Source organism: Aspergillus ruber (assembly GCF_000600275.1).
Source record: "Aspergillus ruber CBS 135680 unplaced genomic scaffold scaffold00004, whole genome shotgun sequence".
Classification (NCBI taxonomy): domain Eukaryota; kingdom Fungi; phylum Ascomycota; class Eurotiomycetes; order Eurotiales; family Aspergillaceae; genus Aspergillus; species Aspergillus ruber.
This window is the reverse complement of record NW_024467300.1, coordinates 224,921-249,161: the sequence shown is the minus strand read 5'-3', so window position 1 is coordinate 249,161 and position 24,241 is coordinate 224,921. Positions and strand designations below refer to the sequence as shown.

The 24,241-nt window shown below is 49.3% G+C and overlaps 11 protein-coding genes across 11 annotated transcripts; 5 read left to right on the top strand and 6 right to left on the bottom strand.

The window, feature by feature from the left end:
- Positions 1-967: 967 nt before the first annotated feature.
- On the bottom strand, positions 968-1,585 carry EURHEDRAFT_263036 (uncharacterized protein). Its single transcript, XM_040778132.1, has one exon. The coding sequence runs from the start codon at positions 1,352-1,354 to the stop codon at positions 1,040-1,042; it is 315 nt and encodes a 104-aa protein (XP_040641610.1). The 5' UTR covers positions 1,355-1,585; the 3' UTR covers positions 968-1,039.
- EURHEDRAFT_449169 (tethering factor for nuclear proteasome sts1) lies at positions 1,507-2,512 on the bottom strand (the record flags this gene model as incomplete). Its single annotated transcript, XM_040783791.1, has 2 exons — positions 1,507-2,369; positions 2,437-2,512. 2 exons carry the CDS (start codon positions 2,510-2,512, stop codon positions 1,507-1,509), a joined length of 939 nt encoding a protein of 312 aa, XP_040641609.1.
- A 531-nt stretch (positions 2,513-3,043) lies between these two features.
- Positions 3,044-6,627, bottom strand: EURHEDRAFT_472311 (ATP-dependent RNA helicase MTR4). The gene is made up of 4 exons (XM_040785345.1): positions 4,608-6,627; positions 3,956-4,548; positions 3,320-3,885; positions 3,044-3,233 (listed from the first exon to the last, which is right to left on the bottom strand). Exons 1-4 carry the CDS (start codon positions 6,517-6,519, stop codon positions 3,053-3,055), a joined length of 3,252 nt encoding a protein of 1,083 aa, XP_040641608.1. The 5' UTR covers positions 6,520-6,627; the 3' UTR covers positions 3,044-3,052.
- Positions 6,628-6,745: 118 nt separating this feature from the next.
- Positions 6,746-7,319, top strand: EURHEDRAFT_409216 (cytochrome c oxidase VIIc family protein). Its single transcript, XM_040781028.1, has 4 exons — positions 6,746-6,812; positions 6,866-7,043; positions 7,106-7,138; positions 7,207-7,319. The coding sequence occupies exons 2-4, from the start codon at positions 6,866-6,868 to the stop codon at positions 7,230-7,232; spliced, it is 237 nt and encodes a 78-aa protein (XP_040641607.1). The 5' UTR covers positions 6,746-6,812; the 3' UTR covers positions 7,233-7,319.
- A 332-nt stretch (positions 7,320-7,651) lies between these two features.
- On the top strand, positions 7,652-11,866 carry EURHEDRAFT_383931 (Elongator subunit IKI3; the record flags this gene model as incomplete). Its single annotated transcript, XM_040779600.1, has 5 exons — positions 7,652-8,920; positions 8,971-10,027; positions 10,080-10,345; positions 10,400-10,533; positions 10,583-11,866. The coding sequence occupies exons 1-5, from the start codon at positions 7,690-7,692 to the stop codon at positions 11,864-11,866; spliced, it is 3,972 nt and encodes a 1,323-aa protein (XP_040641606.1). The 5' UTR covers positions 7,652-7,689.
- Positions 11,867-12,179: 313 nt separating this feature from the next.
- Positions 12,180-13,451, bottom strand: mvd1 (diphosphomevalonate decarboxylase MVD1; the record flags this gene model as incomplete). The annotated part of the gene is made up of 2 exons (XM_040783835.1): positions 12,180-13,320; positions 13,381-13,451. 2 exons carry the CDS (start codon positions 13,449-13,451, stop codon positions 12,180-12,182), a joined length of 1,212 nt encoding a protein of 403 aa, XP_040641605.1.
- A 227-nt stretch (positions 13,452-13,678) lies between these two features.
- On the top strand, positions 13,679-14,518 carry EURHEDRAFT_528670 (cytochrome c1 heme lyase CYT2; the record flags this gene model as incomplete). Its single annotated transcript, XM_040787072.1, has 1 exon — positions 13,679-14,518. The coding sequence occupies one exon, from the start codon at positions 13,679-13,681 to the stop codon at positions 14,516-14,518; it is 840 nt and encodes a 279-aa protein (XP_040641604.1).
- Positions 14,519-14,867: 349 nt separating this feature from the next.
- EURHEDRAFT_374896 (SNAP receptor PEP12) lies at positions 14,868-15,756 on the bottom strand (the record flags this gene model as incomplete). Its single annotated transcript, XM_040778696.1, has 2 exons — positions 14,868-15,392; positions 15,460-15,756. The coding sequence occupies 2 exons, from the start codon at positions 15,754-15,756 to the stop codon at positions 14,868-14,870; spliced, it is 822 nt and encodes a 273-aa protein (XP_040641603.1).
- A 55-nt stretch (positions 15,757-15,811) lies between these two features.
- Positions 15,812-18,295, top strand: EURHEDRAFT_493865 (nucleoporin NDC1; the record flags this gene model as incomplete). The annotated part of the gene is made up of 3 exons (XM_040785662.1): positions 15,812-16,346; positions 16,403-16,670; positions 16,726-18,295. The coding sequence occupies exons 1-3, from the start codon at positions 16,214-16,216 to the stop codon at positions 18,293-18,295; spliced, it is 1,971 nt and encodes a 656-aa protein (XP_040641602.1). The 5' UTR covers positions 15,812-16,213.
- Positions 18,296-18,583: 288 nt separating this feature from the next.
- On the top strand, positions 18,584-19,317 carry EURHEDRAFT_374894 (AAA-ATPase Vps4-associated 1 family protein; the record flags this gene model as incomplete). The annotated part of the gene is made up of 4 exons (XM_040778695.1): positions 18,584-18,694; positions 18,751-19,014; positions 19,067-19,152; positions 19,203-19,317. 4 exons carry the CDS (start codon positions 18,584-18,586, stop codon positions 19,315-19,317), a joined length of 576 nt encoding a protein of 191 aa, XP_040641601.1.
- Positions 19,318-20,604: 1,287 nt separating this feature from the next.
- On the bottom strand, positions 20,605-22,324 carry dspC (dual specificity phosphatase YVH1). The gene has a single exon (XM_040781027.1). It carries the CDS (start codon positions 21,899-21,901, stop codon positions 21,074-21,076), a length of 828 nt encoding a protein of 275 aa, XP_040641600.1. The 5' UTR covers positions 21,902-22,324; the 3' UTR covers positions 20,605-21,073.
- Between the last annotated feature and the right edge of the window lie 1,917 nt (positions 22,325-24,241).

The window sequence follows — 24,241 nt, the reverse complement described above, 5'->3', positions numbered from 1 at the left end:
TGTCTTTATGAAGGCCGGAGAGGTACTCTTTCCATTCGGACTCCATCTCCATGGATAATGTTGGGTTTCCTCTGGTATGACTCTCGCGTCTGGCCCTTTTCTGGTTGATGCATAGGGCTAAAGGCCCATGATAGCTCGTCATACAAGGAAGTATATATTGGATGTAGTTTTGTTGAAGACATGAGAGCAAGCTGCTTATGAGACACAAGAATGCTTCCTTTTTCGTTAACAGTTGAGGATACATCTTGACGGAATCTGATAGCCAGGGAAAATGCACCTCGTGGACTTTGTTCGGTATTTTGAAGCCGTTGGCCCCATTCCAAGATATCTATTGCCTCGTTATTAATAAGGGAACTAAGCGAAACAATAGGCCATGGGTAGTCATGCTGAAGTAGGCGAGATGGAAGGCTGAGGGTGAAAGAGAATGAAGCTGGTAAGTAGCAGGGCAAGGCAGACGATAAGAACGTTAAAATACAGAGGAGTGGATGCTCCTAAAAGAGTAACACAGTGCATAGACCTCAGTGCATTGTACAGAATATCTGACATACAATGGACACATACTCCGTACATATAATAAAGGTGGCAAATATTACAGATCGTAAGCTAGGAGCCCAAAAGAGCGCCATTCCACCGGGGCAACAAGTGAAACCTGATGAGTAACAGTTGAATGTCCCTTACGAATAAAATTCTGTTGCTGCCCAATTGTGTCAGTGACCAGCTGTGCTCGACTCGGTTGTCGCGCAATGGACAACCAAAAATACCTCTTTTGAGACACGGGATACACAATATAAACGAATTGCTTTATGCTCAACTGTTCGTTTTTGCTATTTTTACTTGACAGAACCCGACCTACGAATAGTTGCAGTATATAAACGAAACATCCAAAGAAAATAGAAAAAGCCATCGGGTGAGAGAATAAAACACAAGGAAAAGGGTATACAAAACAGGTGGGAAGAAGCATTGCAGGTGCAGGCTTAAGGCAGTCATAAATTTATCAGCTCTTGACTTCCCATATGCTAAGCAGATATGTAGCAAGACATTAAGAAAAAAAAAAAAAATAAAAATTAAAAAAAGGGAAGCGGAATGGGAGAGAGATACAAAAGAGATATAAGATAAACGATGAAAAGAAAGAAAAACGGAAAACAAAAGCAGATATTCCACAATAGACACGGTGCAATCTGAAGGAAACGAACAATGATGCAATGATGTTAAACTCGGGAACCCAGAAGACAAGAGAAAAGAAGAAGGTGACGAGACAAATATCCAAAGTATTGCACACGGAAAAGTTAAAAAAAAAAAAAAAAAAGTCCTCTTTGCACACTGTAAACGCCAGTTGACTCAACTCTAGTAACATGCAGTAGGTATCGTGATCATATCGTACGTAGATACGAGCTGTCGAGGATCCGTATCATCGGAATTTCCTTTTGGTTTGTTTTGCGAATCGAGACGAAGGAAAATAATAATGCAGTTCGTGTCTTGCCCGGGAAAAGAAGCGGTCGTAGTTGATTACCAAGGTCCAACCTTGACCGGGGTTCCGAGGCCGTAAGTTCCAGAAAGCAGTTGCTCTCTGATAGATCCTAGCTCATTACTACCAGAACCTCCGTAAGTTTGAGACTCTGGTCCGTGCATCCATCCGAGACTAGAACCCAACTCCTGAACGGCCGCTTGCAGCTTGCCTCCGGAATTCTGATTGTGTTTGTGCAACTTCTGGTCCCAGCCTCCGTATTGTAACTGAATGCCCCCACCACGTTTGGCCGCTTCTCTGATCACCAAGATCCAGGCCTTGCAGATTTCATCGTAGGCGGATTCTCGTTCGATGTTGTTCTGTGGTGTGGTCCATCGCGGTAAGGAATGCACAATATCCGTCGCCTCATCCAGGTAATTTAACGATGTCGATGGCTGGGATTCATTTGGTGGCAGGAAATGCGGCGTGAAATCGCTCAAAGCATCCAACAATTGCCCCAAGGGCTGTCGAACTCGGTTGTAGGAATAGTCGGAGCCCGGGTTGCCACCCAACGGAAACGAGGACTGAAGGTGCGACTGGTAATTTCGAAGCACCTGAAGAGCTGATGTGACACTCGGTCGAGGAGCGGTGTGAACGACCTCATCCATTAGATCTGGGTGGCGTTCGCACATGGATCGCAGGACCCCCCGTAAGGCATCGGTATCAAGGGTTTCCATCAAACGGGGAAGGGAGAGCGGTCGGCCAAAGACGTTCGGCCGAGCACGCTTTGAGATGCGGCCAGAAGGGAGCGGTCGTGGAGCAAAGGCAGGGGAGTTGGTGGGAGAAGCTGACATGCGTCCGTCATGGTCGTTGTCATCATCAGCTTTCCGCTTGCGGTTGCTGGAGTAATGGATCGGAGTGGACACTAGGAGATTCTGCAGTCAGTACCACCGATTTGGAATTTAAAGTGTAACCCCCGGATTTGAGCTTACTTGGACGAGATGGAGAAAGATGAGGAGGCTCGTAGAAATGAGGCGGCACAGGTGGTGTAGCCACCAGGCTGTTCATGATGGCCGGATACGCAGTGATTTCGATAGGGGAGTTGTTGGGGTTGGAGAGCGTCCGGGAAGAAGACACAGCACTAGTCGGGCACGAGGTGGTCGAAGCAGGATATTTGAAGAGAGATTCAGGAGTGATGCAAGGGAAAAGACAAGAAAATAACAGAATCAATAACAGAAAGAAAGGAGCGAGAATTTGCCTGGTAAAGAGAGGGAATAATGGTGGGGAGAGCCTGAGAAAAGAAGAGAAAAGCGGTGGAGCGGCAGACGACGCACGCCTCTTGCGCAGGTCATGACACAGCAATAGAGTCACTTATACCGTTACAACTATGCGACTATATCAGAATGAAATAAAGAATTCTCTAGTTTCATATGTTTCTTTCGCGTACGACCAGATACACACGGTGAAAGAAGCTCAGAAAAATCGTAGAATTCCTTTTTCTATAACCCGACGCCGGAGAATGCAGAACACCGACACCAATCTAAACTAGACATAATGAGGTAAAAAAAAAAAAAAAAAAAAAAAAAAAAAAAAAGGTATACGAATTATCTACAGATACAAAGACTGAGCTGCAACGATGTCCCGGCGCACCTTGGTCAGAGCCTCCTCAAATTTACCCTCCAGCTCTTCGCTGCCCATGACCTTGGCAGCCTGTGCCATCTGTCGCAAACACTCTTCCAGCCGGCGGAAAACACGGATCAAACTACCTTCGTAGACGTCGGTCATTTTGCTGGATCGAATCGGTTAGCATCTGAGATACGACGGTAGGACTGTCGGGGACCGTCGGGGATGGCGGCGGGGACACTCAAAACTTACCAAATTTCAAAAAACGATTTGCCGTTGGCCCACTCGTAAACAACTTCCATAAGTTCCCAATGGAAACTATTCACATATTCGTCCTCGTTTACTGCCAGCTTAGATTCCTGGGAGACCTTGGCGACGGTACGGGCCTGATTTTGGATTTCCCTGAGGGGTTTGGCAAGTTCGTCCCTTGTCAGGGCGGGGGTCTCCTTCGACTTCTCCTCAAACACGAACACGCTGATGATCGCTGCGATTTGTTCCGGCGTAAGATTGTTGAAGAAACCGTTAAACAGAAGCTCACTGAGCATCAGCTCATCGCCCGTACTGATTTCACACGCCACACGTGCCTTCAACTGAACAACATCCGCTTCGTTGAGGAACCCGAATCGACGAAGCACCCGTCTGCGACACTTCAGCTCTTCAAGCTGCATAATGGCCATGGCATCCTTAATCTTATTCTTGGTGTCCTTGATCTGGTCACTCAGCTCCACCTTCTTGGAGTATTGCTCATACAGCTCTGGCAACCGTGGCGAATTATGCAAGGGGTTCGAAAGAAGACGGGATTCGAGAACTTCAATTTTCTGTATTTTGCAGTTAGCATCAACAACGCGCAGTGGGTTAAATAACGCAAAGTAGTAAGGAGCATCTTACCCTTAGATTCTTCTTGAAGCTCTCGTCCTTGATCTGCATGTCTTCGAGTGGGTCGATAAGAGCAACACCGTCAGGGAACCGTCTTTGAACCTCGCTGATGACCTTCTTCACGCTGTTCCTCGAGTCTGCTGACTTCAGGTCCTTCGGTAAGTGAACTCGGATATGCGAAATGGCACTGACGCAGGAGAGCATGACCGGCACAACCTCCATTTTGCCTTTTTCACCATCCTTTGGAGGGTAGACGCCGGATGGCAGATCTTCGTAAGTCTTGGTGCCAACAGACGTTCCATCAGAAACATTTAATAAGACGTCGACGACATATTTCTGATTATCGGGGATCTCTTCGGGCTTCTTGAATTGTTTGCGTTCCTTGTAATTCACGAGGACGCCCCAGCCAAAATCAAGGCCCTTGTGCTGGATCTGGATGAAGCGGCCGGGTTGGAAGTATTGCAAGCAGTAATTCGGATGCATCATAACGTATTTCACGTCTTCAGTAAGCTTGTCAATATGGTCCCTCGTCTCGTAGTACTCCCGAATGGTTCCTTCATCAGAAATCTTCATGTTGGCATGCTGCTCGTTGTATTCAAGAAGCTCTGTACACAATGATTAGTACTGGAAGTGAGTAAATTACAAGCCATGGGTGTGCACGTACGCTTCTCAAAATGCGAAACATTCGCGGTGTTTTGGAATTGGAAGAAACATCTCTCGAGCATGAATTCCGGTGAGATACCCTCAACACGCATTAAGTTGAGAACCATGTTGTAGCCCAAGTGGAAAGCCGAGTTAAGCCTGTCCTGTTCACCACGAACGATCTCCTTGGCCACTGCCGGGTCCATTTCCTCTCCTATCATCATGATAACAATACCACGGTCATCGAGACCTCTTCGTCCAGCACGACCCGACATCTGGACGAACTCTGAAGGCGTCACCCAACGTTGGCTGAACCCGTCGAACTTCCGGACACTAGTAAACACCACGGTCTTCGCAGGCATGTTCAGACCAATAGAGAATGTTTCAGTGGCAAACAGGACTTTGATGAGACCCTCTTGGAAAAGAATCTCAATGGTCTCTTTGAGAATCGGAAGAAGACCAGAGTGGTGAACACCAATACCCCTCCGGAGCAGTGGCAGGATGTTTTGAATTTGTGGCAGGTTCCGATCATCTTCAGACAGCATCTCGATGGCGCTATTGAAAACTTTGCTTACCATCTCCTTTTCTGAATCGTCGTTGAATGATAGCTTTTTCAACTGAATTGCACCATTCTCACATTCGCGCTTGCTGAAACTGAAAACAATAACCGGATTGAGATTCTTGAACATAATCATCCTGATAATCTTCTGGATGTCGTTCTGCTCTTGTGTGCCACCCTTATTCAGCTTCTTATCCTTGCCCTTGCCCTTTCTTTTAGCCATGGCATCCGCAGGATCGTCCCCTTTCTTATCTGCGATGGCACTCATTGCCTTTTGGAAGTTCTCCTCGCGGAAGACTCCTTTTTCATCAACAATGAGGTGGATACCTTCAGCCCCATGAGGATGGAAATAATGTTGGAGCGGCGTTGGCCGGAAGTCCGTATATACGACGTGACATGGTTGATTGTGCATTTTTGTAACCCACTCGGCGAATTGCATGGCGTTGGGAATGGTCGCAGAGAGGAAGACATATCGGACCTGATCCGGTAAGAGAATGATGGTTTCTTCCCAAACAACACCCCGGATCGCATCGCGCATATAGTGAATTTCATCAAAAATAACCCATCCGACTTCACGCATGATTTCTGAGCCACGGTACAACATTGATCGAAGAATCTCCGTTGTCATGACAAGGCATGTCGCAGTAGGGTTGATTGTAACATCACCTGTCATCAAACCAGCATCTCCAAATTCCGCTGCAAACTCCCGATACTTCTGATTGCTAAGCGCCTTGATGGGACTAGTGTAGATGACTCGCTGGTTGTTCTTCAGACACTGTGCAATGGCATATTCTGCGACGACGGTCTTTCCGGCACTAGTGTGGGCGGACACGAGAACACTCTCCTCCCTCTGAATTGACGAGACGGCGACTTGCTGGAAAGGATCGAGCGTAAAAGGCCACACTTTGGCGGGGTTCTCTGGAGGCTTGTGTTGTGAAATAGGAACGTACGGGTAACCTGGCGGAATCGCGACCTGGTGTCGGACTTGATGCGACAGCTTCACTGGCTCTTGATCTTGAGTGGTCTGGAGGCCGGCAGATGCTTCCAACTCACGTTCCTGCGCTGTCTCAAAGGTATCCAACACCACGGGTTCCGGTTCGTTCTCGAGTCGCGGCCGTTTCGTATCGGGCTGTTCGTTCTTGCTAGTTTCGGGGGTAGGGTCTTCGATCACGGCAGGTTCTGCAACATCATCGTCAATGTCCTCGGCGGGAGGCGCATCTGTAACGATCGTATCTTCATCTTCCTTCGCTGCACCGTTTCCTTTGACATCGCCGTTGGCTTGACGCTTTTTGCTCTTGTCCTTCTTCGGCCGTCTAGGTGCGTCAGACGGCTTGATCGTCTGAGGCTGATCGAACACATCGAAAAGCTCATCCATTGTCAGCGAAATCCGCAAAGGATGAACGAACTGGTACTGTATGTGTTTGTGAGCGCAACAGATACCGCGACAAATTTCACGGTTTCTTTACGGAAGGCGGCGTGTGATTGGCCCGCGGATTCTTTTCAGTGGCCGCCGGTCAAACCGTCTAAAATAGGAAGGTCCCACGTGATCGCGCTTCCGCAGAACCGCCGAAGCCGCTTCTGAGCAACTTCGCTCCCGTATTTATCGATTGATTGCCTGATTCCCCCTCCACACCGGACTATCGCGCCCTGTTTGCTCGCACCGCAAAGGTATGTTTACTGTCAATGAATTTGCTGTCAATTGTATCTAACGCCGTATCAAGATGAACGCTGCCGTCGCTCTCCGCGCCAGAATGGCCACCTCCGCCGTTGCTCGCCGTGGTTTCTCCACCACTCGCGCCCAGCTCGGTAGCCCATACCACTACCCCGAGGGCCCTCGCTCAAACATTCCTTTCAACCCTCTGACCCGGTTCTTCTTCCTGAGATACTGGGCCTTCATGAGTCGGTTATCCCTGTCACTCGGAGTTGCAGATGTGTGTGGGCTGACATTTGGATTGTTATAGCTGTTGGTTTCGGTACACCCTTCGCCATTGCTGGTATGCCCTTGTCCTCCCTACAATTACCATGTCTGGAAAGCGATTGTCTAACGAATATCTTCTTCCAGTCTGGCAAACCTACAAGTCCGGTTAAACACCCCTCTCTTAGATTGTATTCCTTCCGTCATGGCATCCCTGGGAATTGGGACAATGAGCGAACACGGTTTTCCCCATCCAGAGCAATCGGATTATCTCGTACACAATTAGAGAATTACATTCCATTTTGTTCCCAGAATTTGTCATACAACGAGTGTAGTCGTATTGTTTGAATAAACTGTTGGCCCAGGATTAGATTATGGATGAAGTCATTGGTCAGCCTTTTTCTGCCGTCAGAAAAATTAAAATCCCGTGACATGCATTTCCCCAGTTAAACAACCATCCAAAACAACAAAATCGATTTTAAATTAAAAGAAGAAACTTAAACATTTAGCTAGCTGCTAAATGACCAGCTTCCTTAGGGATTAACTCTTCAATATCCCAGCAGCGCTTTACGCACCGAGGGTCTTGTCGATTCATGGCGGCGGGGCTATAAAGAACTTCGGGGAAAGAACATGCGCAACCTCAAAAATGTGCGCCTCGCAGAGGTACAGCTTCAGAACGACCTCCCTTTAACAGCGACAGCTTGGGATGCTGGCTCAGATGCAGTGGTTTGCACATTTGGACCTACGGAAGAAAACCCAGTCATCGAACTCCGGAGAAAGCGTCAGGATGCATGCTTTTCAGACCCTGTCAGCGCAGATGCGTTTGAGTCTATCGCGTCGTGGGATGCGCCGTGCCCACTGCCTGATTTTCCCTGTGATCGAGTGCTTTCTCTTCACTACTTTGCAGACAACCTGACAGCTTGTCTAGTGCTGGAGGGAGGAGATATTATTGTTGTTCGAGAGGAACCTCTACCCGGCGAGGACAAGATTGAGATTCTGGGATCCGTCGATGTTGGTATCACTGCAGGCGCTTGGTCTCCTGATGAGGAGATGTTGACTCTTACTACAAGGGCCAACACGTTCCTTTACATGACTCGGGAGTTCGAGAACGTGGCGGCCGTTACGCTCACACCAGGAGATCTCCAGGCGTCGCAGCATGTTTCCGTTGGTTGGGGTAAACGAGAGACACAGTTTCAAGGAAAGCGAGCCAAAGCACTTCGCGACCCCACTGTCCCAGAGAAGGTCGACGAGGGTAAACTGAGCAGCCATGATGACGGCAGTACCACGATCACCTGGCGTGGAGATGGTGCTTATGTCGCCGTCAACACAATTGAAGGAGGTACTCGTCGAGTCATTAGGGTTTATTCGAGAGAAGGTACCTTGGATAGTGTGAGTGAACCTGTCGATGGACTCGAGGGTGCTCTGAGCTGGAGACCCTCCGGTAATCTCATTGCTGGTGTTCAGCGGCTCGAGGATAAGATCAATGTGGTTTTCTTTGAAAGGAATGGCCTGCGTCATGGAGAATTCACGCTCCGTCTCACGGAAGAAGAACGAAGTTCGTGGGCTTCTAACATCTACCTCAATTGGAATGTCGATTCCACGGTGCTGGCAGTCCGCTTCAGGGACAGGATACAGTTCTGGACAACGGGGAATTACCATTACTACCTCAAGCAGGAAATACCTGTGCTAGTAGACCCAGAGTTTCCTCTTTCATATTCTTTCAAATGGCACCAGGAAAAAGCCTTACGTTTTGTCGCGAGCTCTTCAGGTTCAATTCTGGATGTGGAATTTGCATTCGACGTTGCAAACGGTTCAACTTTCATCCCCCACGATGTTGGTGCTGTGGCAGTTATCGATGGCAGTAAGTCTTGATCCCTGTGAAGTTTCTGGGAGTTTTCTAACTCGTAGAAGAAAATCTCAAGTTGACCCCCTTGAGACTATCAGGGGTGCCACCCCCAATGGCTCACAACGAGTTGACCCTTGATTCAAATGCCATCGATGTCGCATTCAGCAAGTCAGGTACACGCGTTGCTGTCTTGATGAACGACAGTTTCTCCGTCTTCTTGTGGGCCCTGAAGAACCGGCCGGTTCCTACCCCGATCCTAGAGTCCAGTTATCCGATTTCAGATGCACCGGACAGCCGACCACGCCAGATCACTTTCTTGAATGAGACTGAAGTATTTGTGCTTAAGAACAGCGGTCCGAATGACGCCCAGATTGAACGAACTACGTTAGAGACCCGCGTGACCAAGACCATACATCAAGCAACGGACTCAAAGCAACTGTTCTCTATCTTCCCATCTTTGGGCCATGAAACACTGTGGATTTCACACGTTAGCCAGCATGGACAACCAGTTTCTTACTCCAACACCGAGCAACTATCAGGGGATGAATTTCAAGTGGCACCCTGGCCTCAGTCTCCAACTGTCGATACTCACTGGGCGAAGGCTGTCCACGTCTCAGAAAATAATAATATCTTGGTTTCGATGACGAGGACAGGGTCTCTGTATGCGAACAAGCAGTTACTCGCAAGGAACTGCACTTCGTTCCTTGTAACCACTGCACACATCTTATTCACCACTTCCCAGCATCTTCTCAAATTCGTTCATCTGAATAGTGTCGAAGAGTTGGAAGTCCCTGGTGATACACCCGAGACGGACGAACGGTGCAGAAACATCGAGCGTGGAGGAAAGTTGGTGACGGTGACGCCATCAAACTTTGCTGTCACTTTACAGATGCCTCGTGGCAATCTCGAAACGATATACCCACGAGCTCTCGTCCTGGCCGGAATTCGAATATTTATTGACTGCAAGGATTATCGGTCTGCGTTCATCGCCTGCCGTAATCAGATGGTGGACTTGAATATTCTCCACGATTATGCCCCGGAGCAATTCATGGAGAATGTCGGGCTGTTTGTTGATCAAATGAAGAGAATCGATTACATTGATGAGTTTTTATCCCGTCTAAGGTAAGGCTTCTTGCTCTACCTAAATTCATTCGATATACTAAATGTGATCCAGTGAGGACGACGTTTCGCAGACTCTTTATCAGGATACACTCAAAATCGCCAAAACCGAAGCCACAACCACGGCCCAATTGGATACAGCAACGCCTAAACCCCGCAAGCTCCCTGGAAAAGGTAGTAAAGTAAACCGGATCTGCGATGCGTTTCTGGCAACCTTGGAGAAGCGCATAGACACCAATTTACACAACCTTATTACTGCGCATGTTTGTAAATCGCCTCCAGATCTCGAAGCCGGTCTGCGGCTTGTTGCCCGTTTGAGAGGTTAGTTCCATCATTGCACTAGCAACGCTAATAAGTCACTGACAACCGGAACAGAGCAAGATTCGGAACAAGCAGAAGATGCTATTGAGCACATGTGCTTCTTGACAGACGCTAACCTCCTCTACAACCACGCTCTGGGACTGTATGATCTTGAGCTTACATTACTAGTTGCTCAGCAGGCTCAGAGAGTTAGTACTCAATTCCAAAATCACCTCATACATTGCTAATACCGTCTAGGATCCCCGCGAGTACCTCCCATTCCTGCGGAAGCTCCAGCAGCTCCCTGAGCTTCGAAAGCACTTCGAAATCGATAACTACCTCGGCCGCTGGGCCAAGGCTTTGAAGGGACTGCATGCAACAGGCGCAGATGACGAGCTTCGGGCATACGCCATCAAGCACGACCTGTACAAGGAAGCCATTGATGCTTACAAGTACCAGCCCGAGCAGCTGCGGGACATCACCCACCTCTACGCCGACTATCTCCGCGATCAGTCGCAACACAAAGATGCAGGCATTGCGTACGAATCGCTTTCCCTCTACGACGATGCCTACAAATGCTTCAACATCGCCCATCTCTGGCGCGAGTCCCTCTATTGTGCAATGATGCTCCCTCTCCCTGAAGCGGAACTCACTGAACATGCTCTCAACCTAGCCAACACGCTCGTCGAAGAGAGCCGTGACTATATTTCCGCTGCTACTGTCTACATGGAGCACCTGCACGACATCGACACAGCCGCCCGCCTCCTCTGCCGCGGCTCCCGTTTCGCAGACGCAACACGCATCCTCGCCCTCAATGGCAAAAAGGATCTCATCTCCGATATCGTTGATAGCGGTCTCGCAGATGCAATGGGCTCGATGACCGATCTCCTCGCCGACTTCCGGTCCCAACTCAACGCGCAAGTACCCCGGGTCCAGGAACTCCGCATTCGCCGCGCTGAAGATCCGCTTGCCTACTTCGGAGGCGATCCTACGACTGGTGAAGGTGTCGAGATCCCGGATAACGTCTCCCTCGCCCCAACAGAAGCCACCACGCTCGCTGGCCGGAGTATGTTCACAAGATATACCGGCAACACGACGTCCTCGCGACAGACATCCCGCACACGCAGACGCGAAGAACGGAAGCGCGCACGCGGTAAAAAGGGTACTGTTTACGAGGAGGAGTATCTAGTTAACAGTATACGACGACTAATCGAACGCGCCAACTCGACTGTATCCGAAGTGGAGTCGTTGGTTGATGCGCTTTTGAGACGGGGCATGCGTGAGCGCGCTGCTGCTATTGAGAAGGCGTTACAGGAGGTTTTGAAGATGTGCGCTGATGCGCGGGAGGAGGTGTTCGAGACGACTGCTCAGCAGGAGGTTGGTCTGGACCAGGGTGTTGAGAACGTAAATGGTGAAGAAGGCTCCAGGCCGGCCGGAGGGCAGGGTGTCTTTTGGGACAGCATGGTGTCGACCACGGCTACTGGAAAGCCGCGTGATCCTCCACCGGTTAAGGAGATGAAAATGTCTTCTTTGCTGGCATGAGATAGTTTAGGGCCCTATGATGATGATTATGGTCTATGGACATGCTGCACGTCGTCCCTTTCTGTTTTATGATAGACATGCTGGTAAAAGTTATGAAAAGTTAAGTTTACTGAACATATTTACAAGAGTGCATTCATATATCTCAGAATGATCACTGTATTAAATGTAAAATATAACCCGAAATAAATAGAAGCCGGAAGATAAAGTAGGTATGGTATGATACCTTATATGCATGTGCGTTTAGACAAGTTGCGCTGCAATGACTCGCTCAATGAAGAACAACAATGGGTATCTTGGTTGACACATTCAATATTCATTGAGAGATGATATCACCTGTTTCGCTGACAAGGTGCTCATCCACGCTGATGGGGCCCTCCCCGACGCCAGTCAAGATGACCCGGCTGACGCCATCCTTAATTCCCTCAACAGCCCTGGAGTCCAGCTTGTCAAGAGCCACACCTGCAGAGACGTTCTTCAAGGGCTCGTTGAATGGGCCATCCCAGCCCTCGGCACTAGCGCCGAGGATGGCCTTGATGGTACCAGCAACAAGCTCAGTATCCTTCTCGAGGTAGTAGATGACAGCGTTCGGGCCTGCGTCAAAGGTATACGCGCACACGGTCTGGCCAACGACACGGTTGATGTCGTGCACAAGGCGGACAGCAGCGCGAGAAACGTCGTTCATGTAGAAAATCGGCGGCCACGAGTCCAGGCAAGTGGCATGGAAGCCATTTGAGTCACGCATGGTGATCTCAGCAAAGGCGGGGAAGTCTCGGCTCTGGATAGCCGTTTCAATGGCCGCCATGCGTTCGGGAACAACGGTCTTCGCCCGAGTTTCGAACAGGTTGGAAGTAGCGACAGTTGTCTGCATACCCTCAGTGCTGGGGACATCCTTCTTATCAGCGCTAACAACCAAGACCAGCGCACGCATCTCAGGCCAGTGCGAAGCGGGAGCAACTTCCTCAGCCAGGCTGTCACTGCCATCAGCGAGTTCACCTGCTCGCCAGGCCACGTATCCGCCCATCAACGACCGACAAGCAGAGCCCGATCCCTGACGAGCAATGCGACTAAGCTCCCGAGGAGATTGGGGCAATTCATAGAGATCTGCCACAGCGCGGACAAGCGCCGCAAAACCAGCCGCAGAACTTGCGAGACCGGCGGCTGTAGGGAAGTTGTTCTCAGAGACGATTCTCAGAGGAAGAGCGGAAAGTTTCGGGAGGGAGGAATCGGCATCTTCGACAGCCTGGCGGTGGGCACGCAGGTTCGCGAGACAGGCAAGAGTCCGCTTCGAGGACTGGATCTCTTGGGGCTTGCCGTTCAGGATGAGCTCGTCTGCGGCGGGGTAGGTGGCAGCGGCAGAAGCAGTAGTGAGAGTACGCAACGATTTCTGAGACAGCGTAACGGAGAGCGAGGAGTTGGTGGGCAAGTTTAAGCTAGGGTCTCTCTTTCCCCAGTACCTATAATTTCAAGTCAGATGCATTCTCAGCGGCAGATATATAGGGGACTATTTCACTTACTTGATCACGGCAATGTTGACAGGCGCCGTAGTAGTCGCTCGAAAGACCTTGTTATCAGATGCACCGGCCATTGTGTTTGTTTGAAGATGTAATAAGAAGGAAGATGAGGTTCAAAAGGTGATCAGGGGCAGGGTATCACAGTTGAGGGGACCAGATTTCCCAGTCGGGCAATTTGGCAATTTCCGTATGGGTTGGTCGCGAAAGCGGTGAGCAGTGTCAGAAATTCTTCCTCTCCGCCTTTGGATGCGCTTTTTTACTAATTCATCCGAGCTATTGTTCCCCTCTAAAGCCGGCAACAATGGGTGCCGGTGCAAGCACACAGTCGCCTCCCCCGGCAGACACATGCCCAGTCGATCACAAGACCCGTGAGGTTTGGCTCCAGCAACACCGTGCTTCTGGAGGTGCTCCTCATCCACCACCTCCATCCGCCGATTCCGAGCCTCGAGCCAAGGGACAGCGACCTCTTTCTGTAGATCGCGAAGTGAGCAGCATACCTCGCGCATTCGAAAACGGAGCGGATCCATCACAAACTGCATCAGAATGCCCATCACCATACGCCGCATCACACGATACCCCATCCAATGCAGAAGATGAAACAGGCCATGACAAGACCTCCGGAAACTGGATATACCCTTCGGAGCGTCAATTCTTTGAAGCCCTTGTGAAGAAAGGCAACACGCCAACTTCTACCAATTCGCCAACTGAATTAGCAACAACAGTGGCGTCCATTATCCCCATTCATAACGCCGTTAATGAGCGTGCCTGGCAGCAGATTCTAGACTGGGAAAACAAGGCTCCTTCTTCGGACCCTGGGAGCCGGAAATGCGGTGGTCCGAAGCTTTATTCATTCCGCGGATTGGGTGTTGACCCGCAATTTCTGAGTCCTCGCGCGCGGATCAATAGCTGGATGGGCTACCAGCTGCCATTTGACCGACACGACTGGGTTGTTGAGCGATGTGGTGGGGAACGAGTCGAATATGTGATTGACTTCTACCAAGGGAAGTCAGGCGGAACAAGTGCTGCCCCTGGGTTGACATCCAATGCTGGTCCCGGAAAACTAAGCTTTTATCTGGACGTACGGCCCAAGCTGAACAGCATCGAGGGTTGGCGGATGCGATTCAACCGGTACATTGGCTAATGCGATGCTAATTTATAACATGCAATCTCCCCTCCGTCCCTTTTCACACCTCTTTTCCGAACTGCACATATGAAAGCGAATAAGGAGTTAAATACCGGTTTGATGGAATTCACATCATTGTGTCATGTATAACAACGAGTCATGTACGATAACAATATCTAGAGATAAACGAAACAAGAAAAAAGCATAGCATATACTGTCTCTTTCACACCATTAACGCCGGAAACACAAAGTAACAAATAACCATAAGCCGTATACATCGAGAAAGGGATATCGTAACGAACGAACAAACAAAATATCTGATCATAGCAGGTGCATAGGCGCAGGATGGCCAAGCATAGAGATTTATTTATCCAAGGGTTGCCGCTAAGACAATGATAACCAGGATAACGGCAAGAATTACGAGCAGACAGCATGCCTTGTTCCGCGCGTTCTTTTGATACCGGCTGGCGCTTCGAAGCTCGGAATTCGCGCCCTGGGTATTGGACCCGACATTCTGAACGTTCTCACCAATAATGTCCAGCTGACTACCTTGCTCATTAACGATATGCGCGACATCCCGGAAAAGTTCGTTAAGTTCTCCAACGCTTTGCTCGATGTTGCGGATCTCCGACTCGCGCTCAATGATCAAGGTTTCCTGGAAGTCCACTTCGTTTTGGTTCGCAAGGCGGGGTTGCTGTTCCAACTGTTGTTGCTGTAGCTGCTGTTGAGCCTCTGAGTCTGCTGGGGGGAGTTCGCCTTCATCCATGGCTGTACGAGCAGCAACGGCGGATGCTCGCTGTTTCTCCAGAGCACGACGTTGGACGGTCTGGAATTCCTCCAGGGTACTCTTGAACTCAGCGGACAACTTCTGCTGGGTCCATTTTTGTGCGGGCTGGAGTTATATGCGTTAGCTTGACATACAGAAGGTATCCCAAAATGGTTAATGTCCAGTAGCATACATTAACATCTTCCCATGCCGTTACTTTCTTCATACCATCTCCCACATCTTTGAATCCCGAGCGGGTCTCCTCCAGCAGATCATGTACCCGTTCGCGCACGCGATCTGTATCTCGTTTTGTCCCTAGGAGAGCGATCTGGTTCGACAAGCGAGAGATATTCGATGTCAAGTTGAACAACTGATTGGAGAGGGTCTCCGTAAGACGGTGGAATTCGGGATCATCACGGTACTGGGGATCATCGGAACGGCGGAGAGGGGTAGTCTGGGACTCCAGGGTGTTCAAGCGATCGAATGACATGGCTTCGGATGAATAAGTAGGAGAGGTGGATGGTGTGAGTTTGTTGATGGGGATGCAGCGACGTGCAGCATGCAGTCATACAAAGAGGAAGTGGTTTGGCTGCCTTGGGCAAGTGGTGGATGCCCGGAATCACAGGCCGCTATCACATGATAGGCCGCGCTAGTCCGCTTTTGAGCTAGTGTGGGTACGGCTTGAAAGCCACATGTAAATCACCTGACTATGTGGCTGTGGATGTGGCTGGTGTATTTTGATGCTTTTGGGTCCGAAAAGCTTCATTTTGTCGTTGTTTCTTCAACGCCCGCCCAACGCCCTTTTGTTCGACCAGCTTTCTGCAGACTGCTCCACTAGAGCTACTTGTCATATTACCGGTGCCGCGGCCTTGAACATGCTGTGAATTTTTCTTTCTCCATTTTTGTGTCTGTTCGGAGATCTCGCAGTCCTTTCTCCAGCTTCCACTATGGCTGCTGTTCGACCTCGACCGTATAGGCGCATTTTAACCTCTGCGCTGCACCGGAGGTTCGTTCATGCCTCTGCTTTGGCGATCTTGGTCTGCTATGTCGTTGCATTCGCAATTGGGGATAAGTCGTCCTGTAAGTACCTCAAGAGTAGCTCTTTTGAGGCCAGTAGCTAATTGCTTGTCACATAGTCTTCTGGTCATGGTTCCCAATCGGCGGCTGCGGTATTCGTACCGTTCTTCTCTTTCTCTCCTATTTGGTCGTCTTTGTCCTACGCGTTGGTCAGATGCACATCGGCTCGAGAACAACCACCTCCTCGATCAGTACCGTTAAACACCTCGTCCCTCTACACTTCATTCAGACTTTCGGATGGTACCTATTCTCCGCCTGGTGGTTCAGCGAAATATACAAGTGGTCACGTCCTATGAGTGCAGAGCTCGAGTGGGTGAAACGCGGCAAGTACGTGCTGTTGAATCCCGAGGTGTCAATAATGGGCGCAATCTAACGTTTGAAGCAGACCATATGAACGAGCGAGCTTGAACGAAAGACCTCTCTACCTGTACAGTTACCATATAACTCTGGCAGTTGTCCAGTCGGTGTTCCATCTCTACCATGATTACGATCGCATTCCCATCACTATCGCAAAACGCTTGCCTGCCGCGGCGGATCAAAGAACACATCCACAGGAGTCGGTTTCCAAGAAGATTCAGCTTGCCTTGCCTGGATTTATTCGAGATGGCGTTAAACGGAGTGCAGTCGTTGCTGCTATTTGTCCCGTTTTCTATACACTCTTCCTAAGACGCCCAGTATGGAGCTTTACCATGTATTTTGCGAAACTGTTTTGGAACTTCCCACGGTCGGCTGCGGACCCCCCAGGAAGCATTCCTCCGATCGGTCCAGGGTTGATTTTCCGATCTCTCGTTTCCGGGTCGTTGCTTGTCCTTTGCTGGCAAACCTCAAACTTGTTCTTTTCCGTATTCATCAGCAAGGAACCTCTAAAGCGAGGTCAGCCCCTTACGGGAGACACCAAGGATCCCAACGGCAGCTTGTTGGACGGATTGAAGGCGAAGAAGGAGACCGTCAAGACGTTTGCATTTTGGGAACTGTGTCTCATCAGCCAGCAATTTGCTGATCGCCGGAAAACGATTCTCAACGATATCGATCGCGAGGGTGGTTCGGCCTGGTCGCAGATTCTGCAATCTGCCACAGAGGTGATCAAGGGTATCTCTACCCGTATCGAGGAAAAGACAAACCCACAAAGCGCCGCCCAGCCAGCCGAAGAGACCCAACCAGTTATACAAAACCTTCCACGCTTAACAGAGCCTCCCAAGGAGGGCAATTTTTTTGCTTCATCGCCAGAGGCCGCTTCGCGACGCGACAGGTTTGGAGATGCTTTCAGCACAGCGGCCAAGTCGTATGGACAGTCGCCAGACTGGACACCGGTGGCTCGTGCAAAAGCTCGCGATGTTTTCGACCGTGCGTCTACTGCGGTGCTTAGTCCAGAGAGAAAACAGAAGCTGCTTGCATCGACGCAGGAAATTAGATTGCTCACTGATGGCGATTCGACTGCCAAACCTGAGGATGTCCACCCGTTGGTTGCACAGTTTCTTCGATCACCATTGGGTCAACCTTTCCGGCAGACCTATGCTAGAAGGCTGTCTAGCATCGTCCTTGGCTCGCCCTACGCGACAGTAAGCCCGATCATCGACGCTATTGAATCTTTGAACCGCCTGCTCGCCGCAAGTCTTCAAGAAGACAACTACGGTACAGTCCAGGGTGACGTCCCCACTGTTGTGCGTCTCTTTACGGACACAATAAAGACCCTTGAAGCTTTCATCAACGGCGGCTTAGATACACACTGGACGGATGTTAACTTCCCTCCATCGAGCAATCAGGAAGCACAAGCGGCTGCCCGTCATGTTCCGAATGTGGACATCATCCTTGATACCTTGAAGCGGTCGCTCGCAGACCTGCTGTCCGTTTTCAACCCGTATCTACGGGACATTGGACTTGTTGGCAAGGACCTGAGATTGGCCAAGGAAGCAGCTGGGTTGTTTGAAGATGTTGAGATGTCAATGTCATAGTCTGGCATTGACCTCCATTATGTGTCTTATGATTTATTTATTTGGGATATATGGTAGTGGTGATATATTTCATTCCTCTTTTTTATTTTGAATTGGAAGCATTGCTCCGGCGTTTGATATAGGGATTTGTTGGTGTCAATTTAATGGGGATGTTGCTAGAAATCGTTGGTAAATAGTCACATGACATCATTTAGCAGATAACAACCATCCCACTTTCATAAAACACCCCGGAATATAAATCGAAACTCAACAAAGCTCACAACAAAGGACACTACAAAGAACACTACAATGTCCCTCCAAAATACGTGGCACCACCGTAAAGTAGCCGATACCGCCGCAAAAGCGTGTTTCATCTGCTATAAACCTTCGAATAGTGTTCTAATCACGCCGGATAACAAAGTACTCACCCCACCCCTGATCTACTTGCCAATGTGTCTATCACTAAAAACGCATAGGACTTCTTTTACATATGTCCCGCACATCTGAAAGATCGCAATTTCTGCTCTGCGGTTGTGGATACGGCGGGGGCGCAGGCGAAGGGGAAGGAGGAGGCGTTGGCGAGGGAGATTGAGAAGGTGAAGAGGGAGTATGAGGAAAAGCAGCAACGGAAGAAGGAAAAGAGGAAGGAAAAGAAAGACGGAGAGGAGAAGAAAGATGCAGACAAGGACAAGGAAAAAGATAAGGATGCTAAATCGGATGAGAAGGAGAGGGATGATAAGGTGCTTTCCCCTTGTCTCTGCTCACTAGACGAGGGCTAGCTAACAGACAAAGATCGAGTCTCTCAAGAAGCAAGAAAAGCGACAAGGAAATACACCAACAGACGACTCAGACTCACCGCGTGTATTCTCTCTGCACAAGTACGTCAAACAGTCGGATTTGAACCCAACCAAGACTAAACAACAACTAGGAACTTCTACCAAATGCGCATCGACCGCCTGCGTAATATCGAAGTAGCTAAGCGGAATCGTCAACGGTTACAGGACCCATCGCTGTTCCCATCCGTTCCGTCGAGGGGTCTTTGATCAAACTCCTTGAGGACTTACAATCAAGCAATACAGATACCATACTACTGTCTATATGTGTATCGGAAGTTATCGGATTCATGCATTGGCCTAGAGCTGACAGAAATCAGCTCAAAGCTGTGACGATTGCAATATCAAATGGCCAACTAGCTCTGCATCGCCCCATTCTCAATCCAGCAACGCCGACTCGCTGTTCGAGATGCAATTGCCTTTGACCACATCAACAGGGCTGTGCTGCTGCAATTACACTGCACGTACCCGGTTGATGAAGAACAGACATCTGTGTCTACTGGTCTGTACACCGTGCTGCTGCTTCTGCTGCTGCTGCCTCCCGTGAGGTGAGGTAAGTAAGCACTAGCAATCTGCAAGAGCAATCACAGTCAGCTCAGTCTGATGTTGTTCGTGTAGATATTCATGGGTCATGAGGGTTGGAAATAAAATCGAAGGGGATATTCTTAGCATTGCGATACCTAGAAACAACTAAGAAATCTATCCCTGTCCATTTCCTTGGCTATACTACTACTACTACTACTGCTGCTGCTACAGACCTGCCAAGGCAATAGCCACACTGTCTGTTAAACTTCACACCGATCACTGTATCAAATACCAATCTTATAGACATCGTTAGCGAAATTATCATACTACTATCCAGCACTGACCACCATGCATATGTACTCGTACCACGGAACAGCAATCCAGACACACAACCCCCCTCCCAAAAGGGATCCCAAAAAGGCAATGGGGCAGTGCAGTACCGGCATCCTGGATGCCAAGCCCTACGTCCAATCAGCACCGTTCCTCAGGCTCCACTCCTGGTCCGGGCTTCTAGAATTCCTATCGAAGAGTATCCGTGGGTCTGTCGTACTGTATGTATGTACTGTACATACAAGTGTCTCCGTATTTGTACCTGTATAGATACTCATGGAGATCAATGGAAGAACAGTCAGTCACGAGGGTACCATGGGCCACAAGAACGGGCACACGATAAATCAGGCTCTGAGTGTAATAAATGCACATAGACAGTATCATCTCCGTCCAGCCTGGCCCTAATCAATACCCTGCATCCCATTGGCTCTCGTCTCGCCTACCCGCTTGCACAGCCCCCGAGCCAGCGCTAGTCCTAATCCTCTCGGGGAGATTGGTAGGAGGAAAAGGCAAATAAAATAAGAGTTGAATGGGAAGGGGTAAGCACTTTGCGCTTTGTTGATCCTGTCTCCTGATGGCCTTTTGGGAACTCTGTACGAGGCATGCAATGGGAGTAGAGGGTGGCCCCATACAAGATTCTGTACTACTGTTAGATCAGGGTCTATGACTCCGCATCATATCGGGTTGAGTTCCTACTCGTTACTGTACATTTTGTCTTGAAGTATACTGTCAAAGTGCAGAAATGTACGGGTACCAAAATGAGAATCAAGGACTAGAACATGATGATCAAGGGTTATGACAATAACCCGCCCTAGCCAGACGTCGTAAAGTCTACCACGGATGGCATCCAGCGTCCCAAATTCCTCCTTGCTTTTGCGCGACAAGTCAGCGCTTGGATCAGTCCATCTGCACGGAACACCGTGGCGGCACAATGCAGCCCGTCCACCATGTCTGAATCGCTCATGACGTAACAGGTGTTTCGATCTGACCACTAGCAAATAGACTTCCGAGTCTAGTGTCGTGACGCGGCTGGTGCTTAACTGTCACTTGTAAAAAATAAAAAGTCAAAATAGTCGAAAAGAAACTTTCGAGTATATCTGTGCCTTGTGTGCTAGAGATTCCCCTTTCCCGTGTCATCTACCGCCTTTGCATTCGGCCTCATCCCAGGAGGCAAACGGATGCCCAACGCAGCAGCCGGTGACCGCGTGGCAAAGTTAGTACGATTCACAACGTCAACTCGAGCCTTGGCAAGCCCAATAGCCGGAACGATCCAGCTACCGCAGCTGCAACGCATGCCTTGCCAGGCAAACTTGCCGATATTCTGACCGCAGATGGTATTGGGGCAGGTGAGGCGGCCGGATAATGGCGCATCATCGGGGTGTGAGCCATACACTGCGTCTGAAGAGGGTGTTGTGTTCGGGAAGAGACAGGGACGCATCCATGTCAAGGGGTGTAAGAAAACATGGGCACATTCTGTGCTTGGTGCGGCGTTGTTTTGTTGCTCATGTGGGATGATGAATGGGGTGGTTGCCAGAACGCGCCTTCTAAATTTAGTTTCATATTCAAGCGAAAATGACAAGAATGAAACATACCGACACTTGCGACATTTGATTTCAGTCGAGCGATCAGCATCTTGCGGCTTATGGGGCTGCTCATCTTCAAACAGTACCGAGTTCATTTCCGGCGCACGGCCACATGCAACGCTCTCCTCGACTTCACGACGATACAGCCATCGATTATAGAGTGGGTGCCCGGTGACATCATCATCAGGACAGCCCATCTCATGATAGATCTTCAGCTGTTCCATGAACCCTTCATTTGGTTCGCAAAGAGGACGCGCCTCCCTCAGCAATGCCAGCGCTGACTCGGGCGTTTGCGTCTTGGGCTGACGGTGGAGTAAGTAGGCTATGCAAACAGCAGCAGACCGGGATTTCCCCATAGCACTATGATCATTAGTATCAGGATACACTTGGGGAAGTGCACGTGACTAGATTTACTCACCAATGAACCAAGACGCTCCCTCCTGCATCTAAACCACCCTGGATAAACTTAATGACAGCGGGGAAATGCTGTAGGAGATCTTCGTCGTCGATATCATCCACTTCAATGTTATAACGCTGATACCCCTGTAGGATTTCATCTGCCTGCTGGAGGCGTAGCACGGAAACCAAATGAGTGATATTTGCTTTGGTCAAAGCAGCCTTGTTCTTGAGTGATAGAACCCTGATCACAGTCAGCGCAGCCCCGCACAATCGGAAACGAACGAAGCTAATAACCCTCCAATGTAAATATTATGACCGGGGATCTTATTCATAGCCATTTTGAAATGAATGAGGCAGCCTAATCAGATGGTGATGATGGCAAAGTCAGGCTGATACTTGATCGAGCAGTCGACCAAAACTGGCAGTCGGCATAAAACAATCATGATTGGCTGGGCCCTGACAGCCAGTCACGTGAAGATAGGACAGAATAGGGCTTAGGGCAAGGTGTGATTGGCTCGACGATCCTCGGTGATTCTACTTATCCGGAACCCGTACCTGTAGCCGGTGAGATCTTCTGGTCCACTGACAACAATGCTTAATATGGGGGAGGAGGAAGAGAGAAGATAATCAGTTCCATACACGGCGTCGCCTAAACCGGATGGATATGCAGTGATTGGCGCTTAAATTCTGCCAAGCGCAGACCCTGGCATGGCTTAATCTATTACGAACGCACTTGAGGGTTGGTGCTGAGGATGTCGAAAGCGGAAGGAGCTTATCTGATTCCTGATTCATGGGAGGACAGCTTAGGAGCAGCCAATTGTATTCTGTACTTGTACCGGGGTTAAGGAACGTAAAAGGAGAGGCTGCTTTGCTCATAAAATGCGCATTAATGTTCGTGCATGAGTCGACACTCCGTACCGGAAAGTCACGAGACCATAACCATAAGGCTTAAGGCTGATAACCTTAAGACGATTGCGACAACGAGCTTATCCAGAGTTTATACAGAGTGCACATTTCATACTCCGTACATTCTACTTCACATAGTACTATATACAGAGTAAGTATTCTGCAACTGAGCACCATGTGCTCTACTTGTAAACATCCCGTGGGATCTCCTATTCAGACAAGTGCAATTATGTATTATTTGATGACAGCAAGCGACGGGGTCCGGTGGCAGTGCTGTCTCGAGGGTCCAGCGGGAGCCAATCAGAGAGTGGTAGTGGGGCAGCCTGGTCTGGTTCAATGCAGTTTTTCAATACACACTATTACATATTTTGTACGGGGTATACTGAGTATTCCGCTTGGAGTAGAGTGCTATTTTACTCAGATATCAATACCAGGAATATATACCTGTACAGAATACAGAGTATTGATGCAGAGAAATATCTCACTCTGTATACATACTACTATTACTAGTACAGACGTGGCGAACCAGAACGCGGATAGCAGTGGGACCTCCAGCACTGCCTCATTCTCCATACTCCACCCGTATTGAATTCACCGCTTGAGATTACAGTTGACGTATGCGTATTCGGATGTTTCTTCGCCTTGCGCTGCCCTATGCCTTGCTTCCGGAGTTTTATGGACTCCGGCCTAAGCAGCCATAACGTGGTGTTTGCCGATGACCCCTTTGAGGGTGTATTGTAACATTACTACTGTATTACATGTTGCCAAAGTTTAAACCAACCGCTGAACGTTTTTGACTATATCCAAATATCCCCCATATCTTTCTTTTTATCCAGTTTTCTCTTCAAGTTATCCCTCTTGATCCATGGTCACCTGACTTGCATCTTCCATCTCCATCCTCCCACTACTCTTTCCTCAAACTCACATGCGACTCGCCCTGTCGATTCCTTTCCCTCTCCGGTTTTGCCTCTTCTAGCATTAGGAGATCGGGCTGTATCGTCGTCATCACTTCCCCAGCCTGATCACAGTCAGATTGAATTCATCTTGCATCCATCACATTCCCACCACATTTTACGACCTGCATCTTCCAACATGTCCCCCTCCATTTGCTGAGTTGCCGCTACCACCAGCGTCTCCCTCCTCCGGTGGCTTTTAATTCCTTGATCCTCGTCTCTTTTTTTCTTTTTTAAATTGATGGCAGTCGGTTTCTCAACGTGTGACGCGACTGGTCGTGGCAAAACGTCGTCCAACAGCAAACTCCCTGCTGTATCCCTCGCCTCTCAGCCCTATCGCTGGTCGGGCTGATTTCTCTCCGTCGTGCTTATTGCGCCTCGATCCATTCCTTGTTTATATTACTTCATTGCCGCCGGACTGGCTTTTTCTCTCAATTT

Coding starts and splice junctions, on each gene's coding strand:
- EURHEDRAFT_263036 (XM_040778132.1), bottom strand. CDS start 1,354: ATGTTACTAGAGTTGAGTCAACTGGCGTTTACAGTGTGCAAAGAGGAC.
- EURHEDRAFT_472311 (XM_040785345.1), bottom strand. CDS start 6,519: ATGGATGAGCTTTTCGATGTGTTCGATCAGCCTCAGACGATCAAGCCG. Junction 4,549..4,607: donor TGTTTCGCATTTTGAGAAGC/GTACGTGCACAC, acceptor CATTGTGTACAG/AGCTTCTTGAATACAACGAG. Junction 3,234..3,319: donor AAATCGTTTTTTGAAATTTG/GTAAGTTTTGAG, acceptor GATTCGATCCAG/CAAAATGACCGACGTCTACG.
- EURHEDRAFT_409216 (XM_040781028.1), top strand. CDS start 6,866: ATGAACGCTGCCGTCGCTCTCCGCGCCAGAATGGCCACCTCCGCCGTT. Junction 7,044..7,105: donor GAGATACTGGGCCTTCATGA/GTCGGTTATCCC, acceptor GGATTGTTATAG/CTGTTGGTTTCGGTACACCC. Junction 7,139..7,206: donor TACACCCTTCGCCATTGCTG/GTATGCCCTTGT, acceptor ATCTTCTTCCAG/TCTGGCAAACCTACAAGTCC.
- dspC (XM_040781027.1), bottom strand. CDS start 21,901: ATGGGGAAATCCCGGTCTGCTGCTGTTTGCATAGCCTACTTACTCCAC.